This window comes from Chenopodium quinoa, unplaced genomic scaffold (assembly GCF_001683475.1).
Source record: "Chenopodium quinoa cultivar QQ74 unplaced genomic scaffold, ASM168347v1, whole genome shotgun sequence".
In the NCBI taxonomy this organism is placed as follows: domain Eukaryota; kingdom Viridiplantae; phylum Streptophyta; class Magnoliopsida; order Caryophyllales; family Amaranthaceae; genus Chenopodium; species Chenopodium quinoa.
Genome location: NW_018743942.1, coordinates 1,698,360 through 1,724,012, shown reverse-complemented (window position 1 = coordinate 1,724,012; position 25,653 = coordinate 1,698,360). Strand labels below are relative to the sequence as shown.

The window sequence follows — 25,653 nt, the reverse complement described above, 5'->3', positions numbered from 1 at the left end:
TTCCCGGCAAAAGCAAAAACATTTGATTGAGATAATAAGCACTTCATTGGATGTGTAATAACTTAAACTACAATTCGCCGGTACTGTTCTCTTTACATAATCCTTAAAAATCAGGCATTCTCAGCCATTGCATCCAACCAGCCATTATACAAGACCCATAATACTTATGGCACTAACCCAAGAGTTAGGATTAAAAAAAAAAAAAAAAAAAAAAAAAAAAAAAAAAAAAAAAAGAAATGACAATACTATAACCAATTTACAAGCCTTTTCCAAAATCTTATATACTTCTAAAATTACACGAGACTCAATACATCAACAGCCTCTCCTCTAAGATAACCAATGTCGAACAGGAGATAGAGAATCATCAGAAAAGCTCAAACAAGATTGCATGCACCAAGGGGACAGCCCTAAAACTGGGAAAATTCACTTCCATCGCGCTGCTTGAAGCTGATTCCCTACAAATACATCATCCAATTGAAAAACAGTTAAAAGCATGCCTCTAATGTAGTTCCAGGTGTGCTATAGCCCATCCCTTTTTGTATATTCCATTTGATCCATTGGCGAAAAGGCATTAAATATGTTTTGCATGTTTATGGCTAGCTCATCAAATCAGTTGTATATTTTTACTGGCTTCTCATATGCGTGACGATTCTGCAAAAGTAAATATACATAAACAATCACATTTCCACAAGTATCCAAACCAGGATTGAGGAAAACCTCAAGCAAGAAAATGAATTTAGCAGGGCAATCCATTTAAAAAAAAAGGTAATCAAAGGTAAATTTTACCTGATTTGCTGTGTAAGCCCTTTTTGGAGTAGTATCAGTATGTTCCAACCCCAAGTACTGCTCCCAGGCACCATAAACATCTCTCCTCTGTCATAATAAATAAAAACAAACAAGAGAGAACTTCAGAAAATTTTAACGCAAAATTAACATTGATGTCATACTATCCAATATTGGACATACCATCCTATTTTGGGAAAGTTTTTAAATGAAAATAAAAAGAAATACTTTTCATCACCAAGTTAACAAAACTCTACCTTCACCCCCTTCCCAACCCTTTTTGCATCACTATACCTCCAGCCCAACCCTACTATCTATCTCCCACAAGAACCAGGAACTTGGTCGGAAGAGAACAGAGAGAAGAACAGGCTCAAAAACCTCTACCCTTAATCCCATTGTCATTTAACACAACCTAAATTCCCATACCTATCATCCCTTTCACTATATTTATTCAGCTGACAATTGCTAAGGTGTAAATGGAGGGGATGGTGCTCCAAATGATAAGACTACTCAGTATGGAGATGGTACAATGGAGGGAGTGGCACTAAAACCTGGTAGGGGAAAGAGAGAAAGCTGTGGCGATGCAAGGAGTGCTGGAGTGAAGCTGAAAAGGTAAAGTTTGTTTTTATCATTTTGTGAGTTGATATAGTACATTGGTTATTGCTCCCTCTGTCCCATAATATAGCACCCAACTCTTTTAGCGCGATCTTCAAGTCATACCTTTCACCATCATATTAACAAAAATTATGAAAAGTTGATATTATAACACTTCACATTAAGATGAACCTAACCTATCTCACGACTACATTTATTATTCGCAATATTGAAATTTTTTAGTCCGTAAACTTTGACCACAGATGAAAAAAGGCACTATTATGAGACCCAGGGAATGAGTAATATTATCATCGGAATAATTTTTCCCAAACTACTTATTTTTTAAATGGTGTTCAAACTTTCTGAACAAGGTTAAAAATGGAACAGCAGACTAGTTTTTAGAGGACTCTCAACTAATCTATTCTACAAAAGTGTCAACCTCTGAAGACAAAGAAAGAAAAGGACAGCAGAGAAAAGATTCAAAACCTGAAAACGGCTGGATACAATGTCAGTATCCTGCAAATACTCTGGCCGACCCAGCGACAAAAAAGCAAACTTCCACTGCAGATGTAATATGGGATAAAAACGACCAATGATCAATAATTGAAGAATGTGTTATCTTAAGATGTTCATTCAAAGCCATTAGTTAACTTTGTAAGGCAACCATTATTGAATTATGGAACTAAAAGAGTCGAGAGTAAAATGACTAGAAAGTAAACTATAATAGTTCCTCTTACATTGCCCAGTTAGTGGCACAAAAGAACGACAACATACCTTGGAAAATTCTTCATCAGGAACACGCAACTTCTTCTGTATTCTCACTTTAATTTCAGCTAGTGTTTCACCTTCACGAATGACCAAGAAAAAGGGTTCCCCAAAGTTCTGCACTTGCTGAGACAAAAAATACATGATCATCAGTATCACAAATGATGGACCAAACAAAAGTACCTAACCAATATATTTAGTATGCCGACCGAGTTTTTCAAATCCTTACCATCTGATTCTGTGCGGTCTCCTTAGTAAAATGGTAGACATGCATCAAACGATCATTAGGTTCAAGGTTCTTTTCATCTTCAGGGATCTGAAGCCCAAAAAATCAATAATGTGAACCAGCACAAGAAATACACTCAAAAATGCAAATGTGATCGGTAAAAAGAAGATTAAAATAGCAATTTATGACAGAAGATAAGCAGTAAGATTTCAACAAAGAAAAAAAATTACCTCCTCTGCACGCAACGTCCAGTACTGGTCATTTATATTTTCAATCTTTTCACTAGATGGAAAAATCTGCAACAGTAAAGATGATCAATTTGCATTCCATAAGTGTTCATATATAACAAAACCAAAAGTACTTTCTACCATTAATTTCAAAACAAAAAACCAGCCATACCACAATAGATAAGGCTTGAAATATCACATGCTATACCTTGTAAATCTTGTGGTAAAAAACTTCAAGTAATCTGAGCTCTGCATCAGGATGTGACAAATCCACCTATTCGCAAAGGAAAACAAAAAATATATATGTATATAAGTGGCAAAGGAAGTTGTCACCTTTTTTTAATTGCCATGACATGCAAATTAATGTCATGCAATGCTCAAAGGAAAACAACTACAGCCCCTAAAATACATTCCACTTGAGACTAGGTTTGGCAAAGTCAGATGGACGCAATTTGTGGATTAACAGTGGATATAATTAACAAGTATTAAAACTGTTACTGTTCAATATTCTTGCAAGGGGAGACCATACGAGAAGAAGAGAAGGGGGGGGGGGATTGCATAGGTGGCCTTATATTCTTGCATTATAGATTAGAGGCAAACTTTTTACAAAAATTTAAATAAATAAATAAATACAAAAAGCCCTAGGTTCCAATATTATATACTAAGTAATACGGTTAATGGAACTATTATAAACTTAACCATAAAGATTCCATTTTAACCTTTTGGGATTTTTATTATATAAAAATATTATCCATCATCCTTTCCAGCAGCCACCACCACCCATCACATGCACCAACCCCTATAAGCCAGAGGCTACCACATGCCAATTTAGCCAAATTTCATCAACCAAACCTTATGATACATTGTCCATCAACTGAGCTTATGATACATTGTCCATAAACCTTATGATACATTGTCCATAAACCTTATGATACATTGTCCATCAACTGAGCTTCCCCCTGTTGCTCCCTGTTGCTGCCTCAAAGACTTAGTTTTCCAACCAAACCTTATGTTACATTGTCCATCAATACCCTTAAGATTTCTCCTGAAATCTCTCAGCCAGCAAATAAACTTCATGCTCTTTCAGTCCATTATGGCAAGTCAATCAAACATCAGCAGCATAATCATCAGGCATACAAAATAACCTTTTGTTCTCAAATTCTTCATGATGATTCCAAATATCTCTTCTTGATAGTTCCAACTCTCCCAAGTCCAACAATACACCTCTGATGATTTTAAAGGAAAGTAAAGAAATGTGACCAAATACAATGAAGTAACATAAAAAGATCGGTCTTTTTATACAATAAAAAAATGTAGTGCCTTGTCTATTTTATTTTTCTAATTACTTTTAATTGGCAGTCTGACACCCTAAAATTGTTTTAAAATTCTTGATCCTGGAGTTCATTTGTTATCAAAAACTTCAAATATATTCTAAGGATTTTTTTTTTTTTGGTTGGGGGGTGGTTATGATTTCCATAATTAGTCTGAGAGCTACATAACAGAAATCCTACCGGCATTATTTTAAAAGTTAAATCAAAAGCGCCTTTTTAACAACAATGAAGAATCTCAATTCAAAAAAGATGGGGTCAGCCAAGGTCCAACAGTCCAAGATGTCATCCCCAATCAGCACTCAATATAACCTGTGTACACAATTTGACATGATTACTTGTAATATCCTGTATCTTTCCACCCAGATCATCTATTGACATGATTACTTGTAATATCCGCAATATTCCAACTCGCAATCCTTCAAACCAGTTCCACCTGATGTTAATGTTGAACATATCCAAACAGTAGTCAGATGCTCGCTCCTTCACCTCACTCCACCTTCACTGTCAATTTCTTCATATTCAATCTCTTTCTGTCATTTACAATTTCTCTCTCCTAAAAAACAGCTACCAAACTTGTATAACAACTAGTCCAACAACAGTCCAATACTTTCCCTTCACCAACAAAATACACATTGCATGTAAACAATAAAAATTTCCAAGGCTTTTCACTAGATCCTGTGAAAAAAAAACACTTGGTCTCCATTCTTCTAGATGACAGACCCCAAATATCCAACAGTCCCATAAAACTTACCCTTCATCAAGAATCTTCCTCTGTACCAAATTCATACACCAATACTCCACCTTACTACATCTCAGAGTGAACTCAAGCTTCCATAACTAGTATCCATATTAGTGAAGGTTAAATTCAGTACTACAGGATAATTCATAAGCATTTCACAAAAAGAAGGCCTAAGTTTAATAGAAATCAGCTTACTCAATCTAACAGTTATTTCAAATTTTCATTTTCCTCGTTGAAAGCATTTATATTGTCAATTCTTCTTTATCGTTGCGACACTGAGGGAGCAGGAGATAGGGCAGGTGCATGACAGGTTGATTAAAGCATCAATACTTTACACAAAAATATTCTTTTAACAGAAGTGCAAAAAGAAACACTATAAATAAGATACATTGTGGCAAAATAAATAGCCTACAGCAACTAGGAGCAAAAGTGCACTTACCTTTGTCTTTAATTCATCAATTACATCACCAACAGTACTCTGCTTCGGTAATCTAATATTGTGAATTACCACCTATATAACAAATACTTACTTTTTAGTTGAGTAAAAATTTATCAAAACGGCATACGACAACGTACAAAAAACAGACAAAAAGTATACAGCATTAAATATTGGCTTGTAATCACACTTATATATCAAATTGGTAATGAATACAATATGAAAAATCTGACAACAAATCTTGGTCATGACATTCAAACATACCTCATCTTTTGTGGCATGATGAAATGCTACTTTAAGATTTTTTAGTCCTTGTAATTCTGGCAGAGGAATGTCAAGTGTTTCATAATACAACACATCAGAAGTCTGCAATAAAGAGGACAAAAAAATATATTAGATGTCCACTTGACATAGTCCACGTAACAGAATATAAAAAAATAAAATAAAATAAAAAATAAAATCAGTTAAGATGTTTACATACAGCCAAGCCAATTATGAGATCCAACAAGAAAGCAAATTATTTGATTTTGTCAGATAAAAACAAACAAAAAAGGTAACACGTAATCATTCTTCTTGCTACACGCACATTTGTTTCTGACCATCTACAGCCCATCTTAATCCTTCAAATTGCATCAACTTTAGCTAAGTTATCGGAAACCTACTTTCTTAATACTAACAAACGTATCTGACCCGTTTCAAACCTGAATCAGTATCGGGTCGTATCAACCCAGGTGCGAAGCCAAAACACCGTGTCTAGGTAATATGGTAATTGACTACAGTAATCGGGATACACTATGTTACTTGGACTTGGGTACCCATGTCCAATACGAATATGTGTCCAAGTGTCCGACTCGGCTATTTTTTTTGAAATTTTTTAATGATTTTGAACTAAAATGAAGTGTCCAAGTGTCCCACCCATGTCCGAGTGTCAAGGATTCAACACGAGTACGTGAGGTGAAACGAAGAGTCCGAGTAACATAGGGGATACATAGTAAAAATGAAGAAAATAACTACATCGGATCTTAAAGCATTCAGGAATATAAATAATTTATCTTGTCAAGGACAAAAACTAGGGGAACACAAGGCTGCCCCAAAACACCTATCAACTATGTGATTTGACCAAGAATATCAACAATAAAACATTTCAGATGAACTTCCACAAACTCGGCAAAGAACAAATAATACCTGAAAAAACTTCCATCTACGTGCATCCCATACAATAAAAAAAAAAATTCTACAATTAAACAGAATTTATCTCCACAAAAAACACGGCCAAGCCATTTTCCCAACAGAGAAATGATTTCAAGAATTTTATAAATTTTGAAATCATCATCAATACTTCAACTACATCATACACCAACTCCTAGCACAAATCCCTCTTTCCCTTCCTTAGCCATCACCAATAAATTTACCCAAGTAACTATTTCAATAGAACATTATACAAAAGAGAACTTAAAAATTAATAAAAAAAAAAAAAAAATCAAAGACAAAAAAGCGTTGCAAGCAATTTGGGGCGGCTTTTATTTTCTTTTTCTTTTTCTCTTTTAATAAAATAAAATTCCGTTAGGTTTTTGATGGCAGGTGGTAAAAAACAATTTTTAGAATTTTTTTTGGTGGTAAAACAAAACTTTTGGTGGTAAAAAACAATTTGTTGTTTTTTGTTGGTGGTAAAAGTCAAAAAGTCCATATAATTTTACTGCTTAAAAACCAATAGTGCGTGCCAACATAAGCATGGGTTTCATACATGCATTATTGCATTTATATGTCATATGCAAGCTATAAGTTTGACACAAGAGTTCACTTTCAACGACTGACATTTACCTGATTGTAATGAACCAGCATGTCAGACAAATGATCTACTCCTCTATATTTGATAGGCTGAGGTTTAGGCTGCTGAGAATAGCAATTATGAGATGTCAGCCTAATCTTTGAAGGATCGTCTAGACCAAGTCTCTGAGCAACTCTTTCAACAACTTCATCATATGTATTTATTTTTGACCTTAATCATACAGCAAAAAAAGAGGTCAGATAATTATCAGTAAAGTACAAACATGCAGAATTTTATAACTCCTCGTAACACAAACTCACAATTCAAGGCAGAAATCATCTTCTTTGGGTCTCTCCAGAGATCGAAAATGGACAACCTGATAGGTTAAATCAATCAAAGGGTTGGGTTAAAAAGCATGAAGAGCATGTTCTCACTCTAGAGCAAAAAAAATAAAAAAGAAAGTTATCCTTAATTCACACCTATGACAGAAATGTGATACCAAACTACATTGAAAATGACTTAAATGGAAAGACAACATGGACAAAGATAAAGTAACTCTAAAATAAAACTGTAAGAGAATGGTCAATGACAATCTACATTGATAAATGCCCCATAAAACAGATACGAAGCACCAAAATCATATACACAGAAAGTGACTGTGTAAAAGCAATGACTGGAATGAGAAACAACAAAACCAATCATAAACCACCAAGTGGATGATATGTATCCTTTAAACCCTAGAACTTTCCAGCATTGTAAACAATGTCTCAACTTACACAATCCTAGTGAAAGGAGGCCCAATTATGGAATATGGCTAGTTGACTCTTGATAGATGCATAACATGACAAATCAACCAATCTCCACAATTATATCTTACATTAAAAGGAAATAAAGGTGCATCGGTACGAAGAGTGAAAGAGTGGGATCATGGAGATGTTAAATGAGGTAGAGGGAGACCGAAAATGACTTGGTTGGAAGGAGTTAGGAAGGATATGAAGCATATCAATGTGCATGGGAATAAGGTATTTGACTGTAAGGGATAGATGAGAAAGATTTGTGTGGATGACAATACTGAATAACCACTTGGTTCATGTAGCCGACCCCACTTAAAGAATTAAGGCTTTAATTGATTGAATCAAGTAATATATATACTCCTCCGTTTCTATTTACTTGACTAACATTCCTAAAAGGAAATGTCATATCACTTGACCCATACTATATTTGATAAGCTTTTTGTAGATAAATTCTCTAAATTACCCTCATAAATTGCACATGAGGGCTACTTTTAAGGGTAATAAGGTAACCCATATGGAACAAGGCCCACAAAACTACAATTTCTCTCTCCTCTCCATAAATATTGTGCCCAAGGCCATGGGTTAAGTAAATAGAAACGGAGGAAGTATATATAAAACTGGTAGCTGGAAATTAATTAATCAGATAATTCAAACTAAAAATCACAACACGATGGTTAAAGTGGAGTGTGTGAACAGTATAATTCAAACAATAAATCAAAAACAGTGTAGACGCTATACAGCTTTAACAACTGATTACCCCAGTCAATATCATAGTTTGATTTTATTACCACACGCTAGTATGCTACAATATGACATTCAAAGGGGAGAAACAAAAAAAGAAAAAAAAAATTAAAATGCATTCCAGAACAGTTTTCACGTCATGGGCAGTTTATCATCTAATTTCATGTAGTCTTAGTGCACCCATCTATATTCCCTAAATTCTCACAAACATAGAATTCAAAATTGCAGAAGCAAAGTAAAAGTAGAAAGCTTTGTATCTGACTAGTGACACCTCTCTCTCCCTCTCACACACACACACACAGCACACAAAAAAAAAAAAAATTAAAAAAAATTTAAACTCCATTTTGAAAGTTCATTTTGAAGCCAGAAGCATTATTATACCACAATATATATATATATATATATATATATATATATATATATATATATATATATACCTCTTATGATGCTCAGGGATACAGATTTGGACTCGGATAATCCGAGTATAGGACACAGAAATATGATTAAGTCCAAATTTCAGACATGGACTGGGGATACGAGCAATTATGGGGAAAATATTCCAGATTATTTCCTATGACTTTAAAAAGTCATTTTTCAATAAGAAAATTAGTTTTTAAAAAATAAAAATAATTAGTAAGAAAAAGAATTAACGAAAAGTTAATGAAGAGTGTAAAAAAAACTACAAAGACTACATGGGAAATACAAACTCACAAATCAGCAATCAGTAGACAGCATAAGATAACTTGAAAAGGCAACAACATGAAAAGTCAAATCAAAATAGTCCTCAGGACAAGTTCCTTTATACCTGACGATTGTGCACATACTCTAAGAACGATGGTACATCAGGATAACGGTATTGCTCCTCACTATCAATGGGAGGAACTTTCTGGTAACAGATAATATCACCATCTTCCAACTGAAATTCACAATAGGAGAAATGTCATAATGGAACATAGTAATGCTAAAGAAAGCACAGAGATTGTCGCATTACCTGACTCAGCCTAAATGATGTTCTCTTGTCAAGGGGCTCACACATGACACATGGTTCGAACTTTATCTCCTATACATCAAAGATATGAAATTAAAACCAAAAATGACCAAATTTAATTTATAATTAAAAAAATAAAAATAAAAATTCCAATGTCACATGGAGCAATCTTCAAAAAACTAACCTCAAAAAGTTCAATATCTTCATCAGGAGCAAAGCCAGCCATCTCATTTAATTTATTCAAAATTTCAGCTGGTTTACCAGTACTTTTGACAAAAATCCTACCTACATATCTGCCAAGATAAAAGTAACTTATTACTGATAGAACAAGATCAAAACTAACAGTTAGAAGATAAATCATAGAAAGGGAAAACTGACTACCGGAGTTCTTCTTTTTCAGGATCATAAAGCTTGAAAAAGAGCAAGATTTCATCCTTTGTTTTTTCTGGAGGAGCAATCGGTTGAAGATCCTGAGAAAATTAACAAAAAAAAAAAGGTACAATAAGTAAACAAAATCTATACTCTTACTGTCTTAGATTTAATCTCTAATGGTTAAGAAAATCCACTTTTTCAAGGAATAACAACTGAGCTTGAATTAAAACAAATATAGAAAATATTCCAAATTAATCTTAATAGTAAAATGCTCTCATTATTTATAATGCAATTTGAAGCTCTTACTACACTGGGAACTCAACTTTCACAAGTTTTAAATATTGATATTGATAGTTGATAAAATTATTAAAATTCAGATGAAAAAGAGACAACAATTCAAGGATAGTAGTAATACTAGTAGATATCGAAAAACTGTACAGACTACAAAAAATATGCAGGTAAACATACCGGCCCTATCTCTACTTCCAGAAACAGCTTTAGTTCTGCATTGTGCATCTTATTTGATGCCTCTCTCAATTGCCCTACCTGCAGAGTATTTACAGATACTAAGTTCCATAGATTCTCAAAAAAAAAAAAATGGTACAAATTGATATTCATAACAATATGGACTAAACAAAAAAATAATAAGAACAATAATAATAACATTATTATTATAGGAAAAATAAAGTGAGCATAATTCTGACACATTTCTGTAATCATACATTTCCAAAATGCCAACAACAGCCTAATTGGAGATGAGGCAACAAAAAATAACATCAAGCTGGGTATAATATTAATTAGAATATGCAACAACCAGTAACAACGGCTTAAGAACATCTCCAAAAACACCTTCACACTTGATAAATTGACTAAAATGACTTCAAATTTTTTTTTTCCTATCCAGTCTCCAGGATAACCCCCTTAGAAGAGAGGAAAAACCATAGAGGCTGAAGAAGGCAAAAGGAAAAAGTAATAGAATTCTCTTGCATCTTAAATTTAGGCTTTGATACAGAGGATTACATCCACATTTCTCTCTCTCTCTCCTTACCTCTCAAAAAAGAAGGCCTTGCCGAACTCACAGATTAACCTACTCTAGGGCCCCGCGAACTCCACCGACTTTAAGGACATTTTTTCGAGATAAGGACTTGTAAAAGTCGAGTAATCGCAAAAGTAAGGTCTCAGGGGGGGGGGGGTGTTAGGGAATCCCCATCACAACCTCATACTTGTGCGGTATAAACCCTTTCCACTAGACCTAGCCATGCTTGTTAACAACGCTCAATTTAGACTTGGAGATAGCTCATCATCCACTAAAGAAGAAAGCTTATGTAAGATACATAGTGCCTTTTTCACAATCACTGAGAGGTATTGACAAAACCGTAAAAAATTGCTTCAATTGATTTCGAAACTTTTGGAACAGAGAAATGTACTGAGAAATGTACTCACAGCTTGGGTTTCTTCTTGTGCTGTCAAAGGTCGATTAGGCCGATAAGTGTGGTTTTGGCGCTTTGCCCAGATCCAATATCGCTGAAATTGAACAGGTATACCAAATTCTTTGGCAACCTCCTCCTAGACAAGTAGCATAGAAGATAAGCAAGTCATTATAGATAAAGCTTTTTTCTCATAAACAACACAAACAAAACTAAACAAACGGAAGAAAAAACAAGACACTATTCAGATTGATCAGATAATGAAGATGCATAATAATATTTATGCCCCACACGATTGTAGAAGTCCAATTCTAGAGTCAATTGTTCATGGTATGTTACTCTGACTCTTCATTTAACCTCAAGTACCCATCTTAATAATTTTTGGAAAACAATATGACATTGATCCCCTCCATTTTGACCTAAATTTATGCAATACAACCCTTGGACACGTACTTATGTCTGACATTTTATAGCCGAATAACAGGATTTAAAAACTGTTAACCCGAGGAAGCATTTTGTTATCTGATTCTATAGTTTGCAGTATGTATTATAGGACAAGTAGATATAAATGTTAATCACTTCCTTATTATTTAATTTCGAGTGTTACTTGGATTATGTCTTACAAAGTTTCTTATTTTCCACGTAAGATTTAAATTATTCTAGGACCTATAACTTTCATAGTTATACATGTCTCAGTTCATTTAAAAATTCAAATTAAATTAGTTAAATGATATGAAAGTTCCTCACCTCTATCAGTACACTAACATGCTATACGGCACAGAACTTCACAAGAAATCACAAAGGCTCATCATCAAAAAAAAGTAACCACAGCCAATCAGGAGTCAAGACTTCAGTTTATTGAAAGGTTCTGAACATATTCTAGAGGCAAAAAATTTAAACAGGAACAATTCAACATGTAATAAAGAGCTAGAATTTCATTTATATCTTTTAGCATAGCTATTATCAAATGATAAAAAAAGAAGATAAGCTACTGCCACTGAACAGGCTAAGGCTGATAAGGGGGTTACACAGGTAAATACCTGTAGTTAAATGACAGAAACTCTCTGATCATGTGATTAAATTTTCTTGTAAGTCGCATCAGATTCTCAAAATGTACTTATCACCAACAAACTCATATTATTACCTCAAGGGGCCTAAAATCTGACCACTTAACTTAAAATTACTGATGAAGGCTATTGCTAGTAGTTTCAACTTATGAGAATAGCTAAATCTGTAGCAAACTATAAAAAAATAAACAAGTTTGCAAATAAGTATTATGGCTAAAAGCAATTTGCAATTAGACTAAGCACACCAATCAGGACCTTTCCAGGGGCAGAGAGAGTAAGAGGCTCATTAAATTTATATTTTTGGTAGGAGAGGGGGAGACAGTTACAAAGAGAGATCAACTCATTACCTTGAATTGATTAAATGGCGTCTGCTTTTGAACACGAAAACTGCGAACTTTATCATGATCTACAAGATCAAAATTAATATCCTTTCCAATCTGTTCTGCAAGGTCATCATCTCTTGCAACCTATACGTATTAATTAATTGCTTCAACCATGCACCAATTAAAAAATGACAGTTACAATAACATGAGCCACGGAAAGAAGAATTTAAAAAATATATATAACCTTGATGATAGTAAATAGATGCGCCTGTGCTTTGTACCTCCTCTTGTCTTCTTTCTCTTCTTGCTCCTTCTTCAATCTTGTCTAATAATAATAACAATAAAATAATAAACCATAGAAATATCAGATAACATCAAGAGTTCACAAGCATAAACCTAAAATTCTGCCACGAAACAGAGAAAAAAAAACTTTACCTGAAGGTGTTCAGCAATATCTTTCTCATCCACGTCACAAACCACTTTCTCCTTGTCACTCTCACGTATATACACAAGCATATACGCATTTGAATATTTTGTAAACTTGAAAGGCGCATTATTAAACCCTGGATTTGCCTGTGGCAACTGGACAACATAAAAAAATATATAAAAAAACTTAGTCTTCAAGCTACTCCACATCTCTGCTACAAACAGAAATTAAAGAAGCAGCAGAAATAACTCAGTGGTTTGCACTTTGTAACACATACCTCTTCTTCACCACCATATTGCTCTTCTAATACCCTCTTATTATCCTCTTTAGTTACCCGCTCATCATCAAATTTGAACCTGATTGAACGAATCGGATACATATCTTAAGCAATTTTAAGGCTTTTAGTTTAAGTAAAAAGATATGCAGCATAATGTAACCAGCAGTGAGTGACCAACAAAACATTTGAGATATAACATAAAGCAATTCATACATAGAATTAAGAAAAATCAAACGCATTTGAGAGGCCTATGATATCATAAAGCAATTCATACATAGAATAAGCACATACCCTATGGTGCACCTACCTTTATGTGCACCCGGGTGTATAGAAAAAGTGTTGCATAATAAAAATGTATCTAGAAAAGCTAATTGCCAGAAAACACTAAGCTACATAATTTCACAGGTATAAACCTGCAAAAAGCTACAACTAATTGTCTATTTAAAAAGAACCAAGTGATGTCATATAATCTTGAAACGGGCAGAGTAAAAATGTCAACTTTGTTTAAAATTCTATTCTCTTTGATTGCATCTAACAATAGCAAAGTGAAAAAGAAAAAGAGTTGCAAGGCAAAACAAAGTTAATAACCATAACTCTTTATCCGATGAGTCTTCCATTTTTGAAATATTGATAGATGCAACTTCAGTTTCCCCTAAATGACAGCAGACCCCTCCCTAATCCAGGAAATGCATAGTTTTGCAACCTCCTCCTCCAATATACATATGCTTTTCCTCAACCAATTGTAGGCAATATTTTTGAAAGACCTCCAAGGCTCCAACCTAAACCCAACAAAAAAGCTGCTTTTATAAAACTCACCATACTCCCTTAGCACCTAGTCTTACCCCGACCACCCCCCCCCCCCAAAAAAAAAAAAAAAGAGCCTTAAGGTCACTGGGAAACTTGGAAATCCAGCACACAGAGTAGATAAAATGTCCTCCTTTAGCCCCTGTTAGGCGGCCATGATCATCTGTACTCAGCTGTTGCAGGGTGCTAGATCTTAGAGTGAAAGATAAACAGCATGTGTGTAGAAACTTGAATTTCAAACCAGTTGAGCTTGAAGATAACTCTATAACTATAGGATCAACTCTAGCATCATGGGTTAATGCAGAAAGACCAAGGTATAAGTATCAGTGTGAAAGTAGCAAAAAATTAAATGAGTACCTGGACAAATCATCAGCTTGGGAAAGAAATAAAGAGGAGGAGGAGGGGGGGGGGGGGGGGGGGGGGGGGGGGGGGGGGGGGGGGTTAGCAATATCACTTCAATTGGGAGTTTCAACTTTCAAGTGATATTTATGGGCTAATACTCTCTAAAATCCTAATTTATTGTTATGCAATGACCCATATAACCACAAATTCCCACACTTATGCTAGACCTATGAATAAAGGCAAGATTGGAAAGCCAACACAACAAAGTGAGATATTCTATTGAGCCTTACCTTGGAAACAAAGAGGGTAGAAAGATAGAGCGGAGATGATAGAGTTAGTTAAGGAGAGAGAAGGTGACATCAGCAACAGCGAGTTGGCAGCACAAGACAGTAGAATTCTTAAGCGTGAAAGGTAATTGGGAAGAAAATTCAGGAAAGTGATTTTTATTTGTTCGAGCATTATACAGGTGATAAAGATACAAATGAGCTCCTCCACTAGGTCTTCTCTTTTTTTACCTTCTTATTTTTGTTTTCTGTCAGCTCCAAACTTCACAATCTATTTGTTTCCTGACATTTAAGCCAAGGAGAAGGGACGGACATAGAGCAGAAAAATATGGTAAATTTAAGCCAAGGAGAAGGGATGTATAGCAGAAAAATATGCTCCCTCAGTCCCACAATATTCTTCACATATTCCTTTCTCGTCAACAATACTCAATACATTTCTAATTAGAGAAATGACTGCACTAATACTTTGAGTCATATCTCTTTCCAATACTAAGATGTTGGGTCCCACATTTAAAATAAAAAAAAAATAAAAAAAATAAATAAATAAATAAATAACTTCTATCACATCTACTTTTTCAATAAAATAACAATTGATAACCAAACTACTAGATGTTGGGTCCCACTAAGTGTCATGAGTATTTTAAGACGAAAAGAGTATTATTTTTTACAGGATATGATCTAAAAGAATTCAGCATGAGTTAAGTTGGTTGAATATTATAAATGAAAAAGGCAAACAAGACAAGAATATTAGGGGAATAAATCAGAATTCCCTTTGCATAAATACTTACCATTGGTCAGAAAGAGTTGGCCGGATAAAAGCATAATAATGCCCGCCATGGACTCCGCCACTATGTACCAAAACACTGTCAAAAAAATGAATAGTTAGGATTCAACAGCACTGATGACAAAACAATTAAGAAAGTTGTACGGTAAAAGAAGCATGCTCATTGTTACAAGGTATATCATATTACTGACAACACACTATTACAATTATCATTCTCAACCCTTCAACCATATGTAATACTTCAATGGTTGAGACAGTCACTAAGAAAAAACCAATGCTTTAAAAAGAAAACCAAAGTAGGAACGCGTATCTAGCAATAGAACTAGAGTATTACTTGTATTTCAACCTCACCATATTGCAAACAGTTCTGGAGTCTTATACTCTCTCTATCCCTAAAAAGTTGGCTTGACAATTTATAAAACTAAAGAATAGAATTTGCGCTAATCTTTTAGGGACGAAGGGAATATTATATGTATGCTTTAAAGTAATCATAATTAACATTAATCACCATGCCAGTACAGTATACATATATATTAGTAAAGTTTACAGTAGTATTCAACATCACAAGCACCACACGACCAAAAGAGTTAAGCAATCAGCTCCAGCTTCCAAAAGCTTAACATGATTATAATGCAGAAAATAGTGGAGTGGTTGATCTCTTAGCATCCTTGTGGTTGTAGATACGGATTATAACAGAATCTTACAACTATACAAGTTCAACATCAGTAACTAAGACTTGAATGCATTTTAAATATATGACAACAAAATTCAATATTCCTACAAGCACAAGCTGAAGAAATAAATGTCTGAATTAACTCAAAATAAAAATGACCATAAAAAAAAAAATTTAAATCATTTAAATAATAAGATATGGAGAATGACATCAGACCTGTGAAGTACATATAGGTTTCGAACACTCTTATCAGCTCCAGGGGCTAAATATTTCCCATTTTCTCTGTCAAGGTCAAGCTGAAGCGGAAACTCATAGCGATCATTGATCTGCATACAAGCACAAAACATTATAAAATATCTACATTTATGCTGCAGATATATGCAATTCAATCATATTCAAAATAAACAAAATAAATAAATAAATCTCCACTACGTCATCACACCACCCACCTAACTCAACGGAACCAAATCTTGTCTGTAACAGCAACAGGTGTACTCTAAATGAAAAGTTCTCACAATTAAAGTAAACTACCATGACCAAATTCCAGGAAAAATATTAGCTTATGATAACAAATCAGGTATTGGCTTTGCAGCTTTTGTGGCTTATGGCAATACACAAAAGAACAAACTATCAAGTTGTTTGAAAAAGAATATAGCATACTTGACATAGAATACGTGAAGAATCATACACTTTGGCAGAATGAGAAAACAACAAAAAGTATATAAGTAGAACGCAGGAAAGATAATAAGAAAGGGCTCATTGGCAAAATAAAAGAGAATAAATGCGCAAATGTTCTCTTCTAGGAATGTTAGGTCACTTATACAACAAGCTAGCTCACTTTATCGTCTTTGCTTCAAAGCTCTAACACCTTCTCACTCTGAGAAATGACTAATATTCTTTATATTTTGGCACAGACAAATAGCTAAGTTTGAGCACAAACAGAGAGTTTGAGCATGAACAAGCAGCAACAGAAGACGACACTAAAAAGGAAATAAATTGAGGAGGAAGACACTGCACAAAATGAGTAATTACCTTTACCATAGTATCCCTCATAAAGTCATATTCAAACCTCTTGAGTTGGAGCTGAAGTACTGGAGGGAAATCAAGGAACAGAACACCTTTCTTAGCATCCTGAAACAATTTTAAATCATAATTAAACATCAGACTATCACATTCAGTGCAAAGACCTGACCAAAAAAAAAAATAAGAAGAAGAAGAAAAAAGAGTTGGTCTAATGCATTACCAAACCCAGTAAAGTGAAAGGCTGATTCAATGCTTTTTGGATGATTCAGTGTTTAGCCTGACATATCAAAGTCTAAAACTCATGTCTTAATTACAAGTGTATAACCCTTATATTATACTCGGTCTCACACAGTAGTGATTACACTTTCCTTTATTATCAATCTCAAATTAGTTTTCGCACTACCATTTTGGGAAAGGCCTCACTATTATTTTAAATTCTTTACTTTAATTCAGCTCTCTTCTCACTACAAAAAAACTAGGATCTCACATCCTCTCACATTCAATAAAATAAACCCTAATATCATCCATCACAGCCAGTTTTTAAACTAAAAAAATATACAATATCTCCTTTACATTTAAATAAATAAAATTGATAGTCAGACAGAAAATTAGATAGCTTAAAAGCAGTTAAGCATTTCAGCATCTGTTTTTTGCATAAATTCTTAAACCCATGAGTCAAGCCAGGCTCAACAGAAATTAAAGAGCTAAGAGGAGATAAATGTTGCTTAAATTCAGCATTGGCCATTTTTTTCAGAAATCCCCAAAACCACATGATTGGCAATTTCAAGCCTAACCCCAAACCTTGTATTAGATTTTATACTACTAAAATTAGCATCAGGCACTTGGGTATTTGCAAAAGCACAAGATAATAATTTAGACTAGAGCTATGAAATTTTGACAATATATAGTGACTAATGTCTATACCACATTGAAGCAATGAAGCGTCAAGTATTTGTTACAAGTATTTCAGCAAAACTGGTTAGTCCAAGTAATCGAGTCAAAATAAAGGATCCAAAATAAATCTGAATTTATAATTGAGATGAACAGGACAACTTTTTAAAGGCAGCAAATAAATGTCACTCGTAAGCAAAGAGAAAGTTATACACAGTGAGAACAAACAGCTGCATCAAAAGAACTAACAATAAAGGGCAGCCAGAATAGGGAAAAAGAAAGTCCCACAAATGATATACTAATGGTCTTATCTACAGTAGAGCTACAAACAATGGTCCAATTCAATAAGACAGGTTGTAAACTAACAGTGACTCGCCGCATTAGAAGTTTTGTACGCATTACATCCATTCTATTATTAAAATTGACCAAAAGTATAATATTTATTAATTATGTGGTTATAAAATGTAAGTAATTTTTTGTTAACCAAATCTGTTACCCATCCACATCATGATTAATGTAGGTATGTTATGTTCAAAGAATGCTTTTTTAACTTTAAAAAAAAAATGGAAACAAGGCTTAAACCCAATAATGACTAATGAAAATTGTTAGGGGAAAATAATCCACACCTATTAATCACGATTCATTCTATTTCACCATTACAACAATCGCAATCACATTCGCGATTATTTTCTATGGCCTGCTCCTTTTGTAATCTTCGCTTTCACAAGTTTCTCTTGAATCCTAAATATAGATTCAACAATCTTTCTTTTAAATTAGTGGAGGCCTCACTTCTCATCCTTAAATTCATTGTTTTCACCCCCTCTCCTTCTCAATCTTATTGCGTCCCAACTATTGAGTTCATTTAATTTCTGAAAATTTGGGAGCTTGATGACAGCAAGAGTTATGGAGTTATGTTTCTCATATACTTCCAATGTTCTTTTATAATCACAATGTTGGGAAATTTACACTATTCACGCACTCCTATTGCCGTCTTTGGTGATTTATACATAATGAAAAGAAAAAAACTCACATTCGATTTGCCTCGGTATATACTTTCACCAACATTACTTTTTATAACTTTAACTAAAATATAATTAAAGATACATAGTATAAAATGCGGCTCATAAATGTGAAAACTCCAACATTGCAATTTAACCAAAAAAAAAAAAAAAAAAAAAAAAAAAAAAAAAAAAAAAAAAAAAAGCAGAAGAATGCATAATCTTGGCAGAGTTGGTAAACATGAGTTTAGCGAATTGAAGTTTACCGGTAATGGCCTCATGAGTGATATGAAAAACAATCTTCTATATTGAAAGATGTGAAAAAATTAAAGAAAGATTCGGTTTAATTTTTAATGTGAGGAAGAAAAGGTGCATTAAAGTAAATAATGGAAGAAATATAGGAAAAAAGATTTAAATAATAAAAAAAATTGGTGTGTAGTTATCACATAAGATTAATAATTTGATTTTAATTTTGAAAAAAATCAAATCAAAAGTAAAATTTTAAGGTTTGTTTGGCATCATTTTTTGTTTTCAGTTTCCTTTTTTTCTAAAACAAAAAACCAAAAACAGGAAACAAGAAAAATGATTTCCACTTTTCTATTGTCAGTTTCAAAATCATCACGATTTAAATAAATCTGACTAATTTTAGATTCATTATATGACATGTATTGTATGATTTTGCAAAAAAAAATAACCAACAAACAGAAAACTAGAGCAATCCCAATTAAAAGCTGCACCAATAAGTCATGTTCAACCATTAAAGAGAGTGGCCAGAAAAACAGAACAATCTTGACACATACTGATGTCAAATGGAGTAATCTTCAGGCCCAACAGCAATTTATTCAAAGACAGATTGAAGTTGCACAGAAACATTTACACAACACCAAAAAAACATTAAATGCTTAGAAGTTATAACACACTATCGTTATGAAGTTTTGATTTTACTGCAGTTCCATTCACATCTATATTTACAAAGGTCGAGCTAATCAAAACATACAAGGACACAAGATATGCAACAGAACTACTGCATGTCAACAACATTCCATTCACAATTCATCCAAACAGCAGGCAGCAGCACTAGTAGATAGTCAAACACAAAATAAAGCAAAAAAGGTTCTAAAAAAGTTCAATGTAAGGGAAAAAAAATAGCAATAGCAAAAGAAAACATTCCCAACACAAAAGAAAGAAAGTAGTCAAAGCAAGATACAGCAGGAATGTGAAACTGCTTAAAACATGAGGAAAAACAGATAGAAGCTCAAATCAAACAGTCTAGTTAGGTGCTTGCAAAACAACTTATACCTGTAAACCGTGTTCCTCGGCATGGTATTTATTATCGCCTTCCAGACGCTCGACTTCCACATACTTGTCAAATGAAGCATACACATCTCGACAACCTTTGACATCCAGCTGAAGATCTGACACCAAGATATTACAAAATAAGAACAGAGATTGCTATCAATGACCAGAAACTCTCTTCATAGTGCAACCTGAATTCAAGAATATACCATAAAATGATTCCTTCCTCGTGGATTTATAGTCTACATTGACACATTCAATATAGTTCATATGATGCCCTTCAAACAATTTTTGAATAGTTCCCTCCACAACAGTTCCCTGATCCAGTAGTACAAACATAGTGTTTTGAGGAGTCAGCAAGATCTTTTGCAACAAGATCTATAAAAATTTGACTTTAAGCCAATTTACCTTCATCTTATCTTCAAGCTTCTCACACAAAACTCTATTGAGTTCCTGTACATCATGTTGCATGAAAGAATCATATGTATCCCATCCAAAGGACTTTGTTAATTCTTTAGTTGAGACACTTGTATCGTTATATTGAAGCTTGTAGAATAAACTTTGCAAAGCCAGAGGGATGCTATTAGTAGGGTTATCATTTTCAGTTGTTGGCATGTGGTAGACAGCCTGATACACAAGTACAATTGACTATTAATTCCATACAGAACTACCAACAGGTCACAAGCATGCTAAAAAAAAGGTGAAAAAATTAAATGATTAACACCTTTCTGAAATAAGGAATATGATATAGAGTTTGCAGAAGGGAATTCATGTAGCAAGTTGCTCCCTGATTTTTGAGTCCAACACAGCCTGTCTCTTTCTTTGAGTCATAAGCCCAATAGTCCATGACACGACGAACAGCAACCTCAGCTTCGATGATTAGAGTATCATTGAGAAGATATCCCCTTGAAGGGTCATATACATCACTGAGAGGCATAAAAGATGTGAAACCCCAATCACTCTCTCTAGCGTTGAACTGATGCTGTGTCTCTGGAAAATTAAAAAAAATCAGAAAAGTGATTCACACTAGGTTTTCTCTAATAGTGTAACATGTCTCAAGGCCGGGGGGGGGGGGGGGTGGTCCCCAACACTCCTTTAAAATATATAAAAGAAGAAAATAGAAATGTATATAATCAACAAGCTTTACAACATATAGGCAAACCACAAATCTTCTAACTTCCAAGATATTTAGGTCACTGGTTACCCCATTGTTCTAAATTTTCCATAGTGCCTTAAAACCGATATACAAACAGGAAACCTAGAGCTTGAATCACCACATGGTGGCCTATGAAATGCGCTTACAAGCATACTGTTTGTGATTGAATGGATATCTCTAAGCTTCTTAGCATGCCACAGGATTGATATCAACCTATCATTAAAAATGCAGTAGCAGCTCTCTCTTTTTTTCTTTTTTTTTTTTTGGGGGGGGGGGGGGGGGGAGGGATACATCAGCCTCCTGGCCATCATATAGAACAACGCTACTCAGCATTGTCAACTGTATTAATTACATGAAATCAGTTTGATAAGTAGGTCTCTCATATATGACAATGCCTAATTGTTACATCTTCACTACAATACTTTTCACCAGAATCTATGCAGCATAATTAATCACTATTAGCACACAAGAGGGACTGAGAGAGTGAAGAGTGGAGTCTTCAATTTCTAACTATTGTATATCAAATTGTATCTCAACTATCACCATATACAAAATATTAAATTAATTTCCCTAGCAATACTGCAATGAATAAGAGAGAACATAAGATCAATATACATAGAATTGTGCCAATCACTTTCATTCAGTAGCATACAGCAATCATATCATAAAAATAAATTACATCAAGGTTCGAATGCCAACATGGAGGCATTTATAGAAAGAAAGTAATTGATTATTCCCTTGTTTTCTCATCAACCATTGCATCAAATTCAGGACATGGAAGCAAGCACAGCACCCAACAATTCAGAATAATAACATTGGCAATTATAGCATACACTAGAACATCCATTACCTTAGATAACTAACCAAAGAACTAAAATCTTCCAGCATTACTTCACAAGGTCCCTCTCACCCACCACTTTACAAGGTAGTATATAATAGTATAAATGTATATCCCTAAGGTTCCATATAGTAACACTTTCATAAAAATGTATATTCAGTGACTAGAGTCATAATTCAGCTTTGTAAACAGAGGATTCATAAAGCATGGTTTACTATTCCAACAGAGAAAGTAAAATGGAAACGCAGAAGTCTCATATAATATTTAAAAGAAATTTATCATTATTAACATAACATTTTTCATTCAGAAATACAATTAAGGGGATAATACAGATAACTTGATGAAAGTCAAAGAGGAAAAAAGAATTTCTATAGTGCATAAGCATGGAACTTCATACTCTCCTTTACATTTTCCTTATTGCTCTAAAAGGTCAATAATCCACAACTTTGAACTTAATATCTTCTCTTCTTTCTTTCTTAATCGTAGTAATTTCGATCACATTTTCCTTTGTAGAACAAATGAAGAGCCTATCATCAGCAAGTTCCATTGGTCTTGGCTACAATAATTGGTAGCAGGGAAGGTGACAAAAGAGCAAAAGGTGTAATTTGTAGAATCACATCACATGGCTGGAAATGTGTTTCTTTTCTCATAAATTGTTCTGTATAAAATATGTTTATAAACAATTAATTATGGACTATCCTTAACAAAATCAATTGTTTAATACCTTATCCAATATCTCCTCTACTGGTGAGAGTTATGATTGGGTATTTGGGTTGATAAGCAATCTCAACCATACATTTAATGTTGCAATTGACTTTACTACAAACAACTCCTTAAAATGCTTAATACCTTATCCAATACCCACAATCTTGTTGTGTATATTCTTATACTCAACAAAACTCCCACCACCTTTTACGCTCTATTAAATCTATGTACCCAGCAAAAATGGAAAGCAGAGTATAGATTTTTCCATTTCTCTCTACAACATATCAACACTATGTGCTCCATCATAACACGTTAGCTTACTTCTTGTCACATAACATCCAACACCAGTTTAATGCAGAGAAGAGAGTACAAAGGTATCAGCTCCCCTATTCCTTAGAGAATGCTCCACTTCCTATTTATGGCCCAGCTATGTTCATGCTAAAGAACACAACTATGAAACCAATTACATTACCTTACTAGTATTACAATTGTGTAATAGCATGCTTAATCCAGTCCTCTCCTAGCTAGCTCATTTATAGAACTACGAAACCAAATACATTACCTAACTAGACACTCATAATTTAAAATGCTCAATTGTTAGACATATCAACATAAATATGCCCACTTTTGTGTTTACATAATGACATTCAAGTGAAGGATTACAAGCAAGTAGCTATATCCATTCAAAGAGTAAAATATGAACCCGCCGAGAATGCAACCAGGCATATACGTTAACAAAGAGAAGCAATACTACAGTTCAATAATATAGTCAAACATAACTCACAACTTTTATGAGCCTCAAAACATCTTTCAAGTGGAATTAACTCAAAATATAAAGACCACAATTTTATTAGCACAAGCACTGCCGTAAAAAATGTATACAGCTAGATTAGGATGGAGATAAAACATGAAAGGCACAACAAAAAAAATGTCCAGTGAGTACCTTTTCTAACTGAGTACTTTTGATGAGCTTGATTGACCACTAACAAGCTAAAAGCAGCATATCTACTCCAACCATACGGCAAAGCAGCAGCATCCGCAACATCGAGATACATTGACAAAAAATCCACATTATTTCCTTTTGGGAAAATCAAGATCCGCCTATCACAAAGAAGGTGAGTCAAAAGGCATAACAAAACAAACAAAATCGAAACAAAATGATAGGATAGACCAAATTACCATTTATAACCACCAACAACGAAAGGATCTGAGTAGTGCTTCTTAGTGTTTAACCTAGAGAAATTATCAATTGTCCATGTAAATCTTGAAGTTTGAGATTCCTCCGCTGCCTGATTCTCGGCCACATTATTAGCTTCTGCTTGTACAGCTACTAAAAAAATGAAAAATAATTTACTTACATGGTCAAAAACTGTATACACAAGAAGCCGAAAACTATCATAGAACAAAGTTCTTATCCCCACTTCATCAAATAGTTGCTTCATCTGCATTCAATCCCATCCATCCCTCCCTAGTCCCTAGTATAAGTTACAACAAATACACTCCAAAACAAATTTTCAGAAAAAGAAAAAAGGACCAGATATTTGACAGCAATTCAGTTCAAGTAAGAGCTCAAATGATTGTCAGGTTCCACCAAAATGTCAAAACAATCAATAATCAAGAAGCGATAATTGATGAACACGGAAAAGCAATAAAGCGTGAATGATTAAACTAATAAAGACAGGAGCACAGGAGCTAATCTCATCAGATTGTTGCAACATCATTCAATACATTTAAACTCCCCAAATAACATGTGATAATGTTAGAACAATGCTACTAAAAAATCCCAAAATGATACATTTCGCTCACTCGTTCCAAATTCTGCATAACTACAGCATACAAGAAAATCAAAATTCATAAACCCGAAACAACAAAGGTAATGGACCGATCCCACTTCCAAGAAAATAACACAACAATCTAAAGAAAAGCACCAATTTGTCAAACCAGAGACCTTCCATAGGTTGAGGACCTTCGACGACGACATCCGAATGGGGCACAAGCATCTCCTCGTCTTCTTGCTGCAAACCAAAAACACGACTCATCAGAAACCCCTGATCCCACTAAACCCTAGACCCAAAAAATCAAAATTCTCAATCAAACAACAAAATAATCGAAACCCAATTCACAGAAAAACCAAACAAACAAAATGCACAACAACCCAACTCAAATTAAAACGAGATCGAATCACCTAAAATTGCAGAAAATGAAAATCGAATCAAAAGATGGGGAAATTTAATAACAAATTAAAATTGAAAAATTACAAACATACATCCAAAGGAGGCTGGGTCACCATAGTCATGGATTGATGGATGAATGAATCGAAACGAAAGAGAGAGAAAAACTCCGCCGATCAAGGAAGAACAGAAGAGAAGAAATCAAGATGAAATTTCTTGTAAAAGGGCTTTTGGGTTTTCGCTTCGAAGAGTGTATATTTTGTGAGTTTATTATTATGGGAGAAACAAACTTTCGACTATTATTTCATTCATTTTAATTAATCTATCTTTTTTTATTTTTTTTGGAGTATTTTTTTAATTTCTCATTTCTTTTGATATCTTTTTTGTTTTCGCTTTTTTCTAT

The 25,653-nt window shown here is 34.0% G+C and overlaps 1 protein-coding gene across 2 annotated transcripts; it reads right to left on the bottom strand.

Moving 5' to 3' along the window:
• LOC110688842 (ubiquitin carboxyl-terminal hydrolase 13-like) lies at nucleotides 1–25,653 on the bottom strand. 2 transcript variants are annotated; one of them, XM_021865600.1, is made up of 32 exons: nucleotides 25,346–25,653; nucleotides 25,028–25,094; nucleotides 24,259–24,406; nucleotides 24,023–24,180; nucleotides 21,105–21,370; nucleotides 20,789–21,007; nucleotides 20,590–20,698; nucleotides 20,384–20,499; nucleotides 17,205–17,303; nucleotides 16,389–16,498; nucleotides 15,504–15,578; nucleotides 13,286–13,364; nucleotides 13,017–13,163; nucleotides 12,826–12,906; nucleotides 12,606–12,725; nucleotides 11,208–11,330; nucleotides 10,233–10,310; nucleotides 9,774–9,862; nucleotides 9,577–9,685; nucleotides 9,396–9,464; nucleotides 9,210–9,320; nucleotides 7,190–7,245; nucleotides 6,923–7,100; nucleotides 5,366–5,467; nucleotides 5,105–5,176; nucleotides 2,804–2,869; nucleotides 2,599–2,664; nucleotides 2,372–2,458; nucleotides 2,152–2,268; nucleotides 1,864–1,938; nucleotides 787–873; nucleotides 1–651 (listed from the first exon to the last, which is right to left on the bottom strand). In XM_021865600.1, the coding sequence occupies exons 1-32, from the start codon at nucleotides 25,373–25,375 to the stop codon at nucleotides 610–612; spliced, it is 3,351 nt and encodes a 1,116-aa protein (XP_021721292.1). In that variant the 5' UTR covers nucleotides 25,376–25,653; the 3' UTR covers nucleotides 1–609. The 2 variants fall into 2 exon arrangements, with proteins under 2 accessions (XP_021721292.1, XP_021721291.1); XM_021865599.1 differs by having other exon boundaries at nucleotides 24,259–24,409; nucleotides 25,346–25,652.

Bases quoted from the DNA above. Each gene is read 5' to 3' on its own strand.
- LOC110688842 (XM_021865599.1), bottom strand. From the start codon at position 25,375: ATGACTATGGTGACCCAGCCTCCTTTGGAT. The intron at 20,699-20,788 runs GTAAATTGGCTT...CTACTGGATCAG, and splicing joins AGCTTGAAGATAAGATGAAG to GGAACTGTTGTGGAGGGAAC. The intron at 2,269-2,371 runs GTAAGGATTTGA...TTTTTGTCTCAG, and splicing joins AGACCGCACAGAATCAGATG to CAAGTGCAGAACTTTGGGGA.